A 1091-nucleotide genomic window follows, 5' to 3' on the forward strand; every position below is an offset into this window, starting at 1 on the left:
CTCAGTGGATAGAGCGTCGGTCTGCGGACTCAAGGGTCCCAGTTTCGATTCCGGTCAAGGGCATGTACCTTGGTTGCGGGCACATCCCCAGTGAGGAGTGTGTAGGAGGCAGCGGATCAATGTTTCTCTCTCATTGATGTTTCTAACTCTCTATCCCTCTCCCTTCCTCTCCATAATAAATCAATAAAAATATATTTAAAAAAAAAAACTTGGTGCTTCCCAGCTTCCGTGCTGGGGAGGGGACTCCCGTCTCCCTGGGGCCAGAGGAAAGATGTTTCCCTGGTCTGGGCCTCTGGGCCTCTGGGCCGCGCTCACGCCTCCGCCCACCTCCAGGAGGAAGACCATGTGCGGGACTCTGGATTACTTGCCCCCGGAAATGATCGAGCAGAGGACGTACAGCGAGATGGTGGACCTGTGGTGCATCGGGGTGCTCTGCTACGAGCTGCTGGTGGGAAACCCCCCATTTGAGAGCTCCTCCTACTCTGAGACCTACAGGCGCATCCTCAAGGTGAGGCAGCCATGTCCCTGGCGCTCCCGGGGCAGCCGGGCACCCGTGGCTGCTGGGCCTGCCCAGCCTGCAACATGCACAGAGCTTGTCACCTTAGATCCCGCGCCTGGAAGGGACTCACCGCAGAGAGAACCTGGGCCAAAAAAAAGTTAACCATACCAGCCCTGGCTGGTTTGGCTCACTGGATAGAGCATCGGCCTGCTGACTGAAGGGACCCGGGTTTGATTCCTGTCCAGGGCACATGCGCAGGTTGTGGGCTCGATCCCCAGTAGGGGGCATGCAGGAGGCAGCCGATCCATAATTCTCTCTCATCATTGATGTTTCTATCTCTCCCTCTCCTTTCCTCTCTGAAATAAATAAAAATATATTAAATGCGCACACACACACACACACACACACACACACACATATTCTACATAATAAAGATATAATATGCAAATGGCCATTACATAACGACCGACCAGGTAATGACCAGATCACAGATCAGCAGGAGGGTAGGGCAGCGAGCTACAAGCGGGTGGAGAGCTACTGGTGCACGGATTTGTGCGCAGGGCTACTAGTATATAAAGGGTGTCCCAAAATT

At 54.0% G+C, this 1091-nt stretch overlaps 1 protein-coding gene across 1 annotated transcript in view; it reads left to right on the forward strand.

The window, feature by feature from the left end:
* LOC102425016 (aurora kinase C-like) overlaps nt 1-1091 on the forward strand; it is a 12157-nt gene that overhangs the window by 7496 nt on the left and 3570 nt on the right. The window contains exon 6 of the mRNA XM_023748253.1: nt 334-508. Coding sequence (XP_023604021.1) covers nt 334-508 — 175 coding nt within the window. The remainder of the gene's footprint in view (nt 1-333; nt 509-1091) is intronic.

This window comes from Myotis lucifugus, unplaced genomic scaffold (assembly GCF_000147115.1).
Source record: "Myotis lucifugus unplaced genomic scaffold, Myoluc2.0 scaffold_1230, whole genome shotgun sequence".
Taxonomy (NCBI): Eukaryota; Metazoa; Chordata; class Mammalia; order Chiroptera; family Vespertilionidae; genus Myotis; species Myotis lucifugus.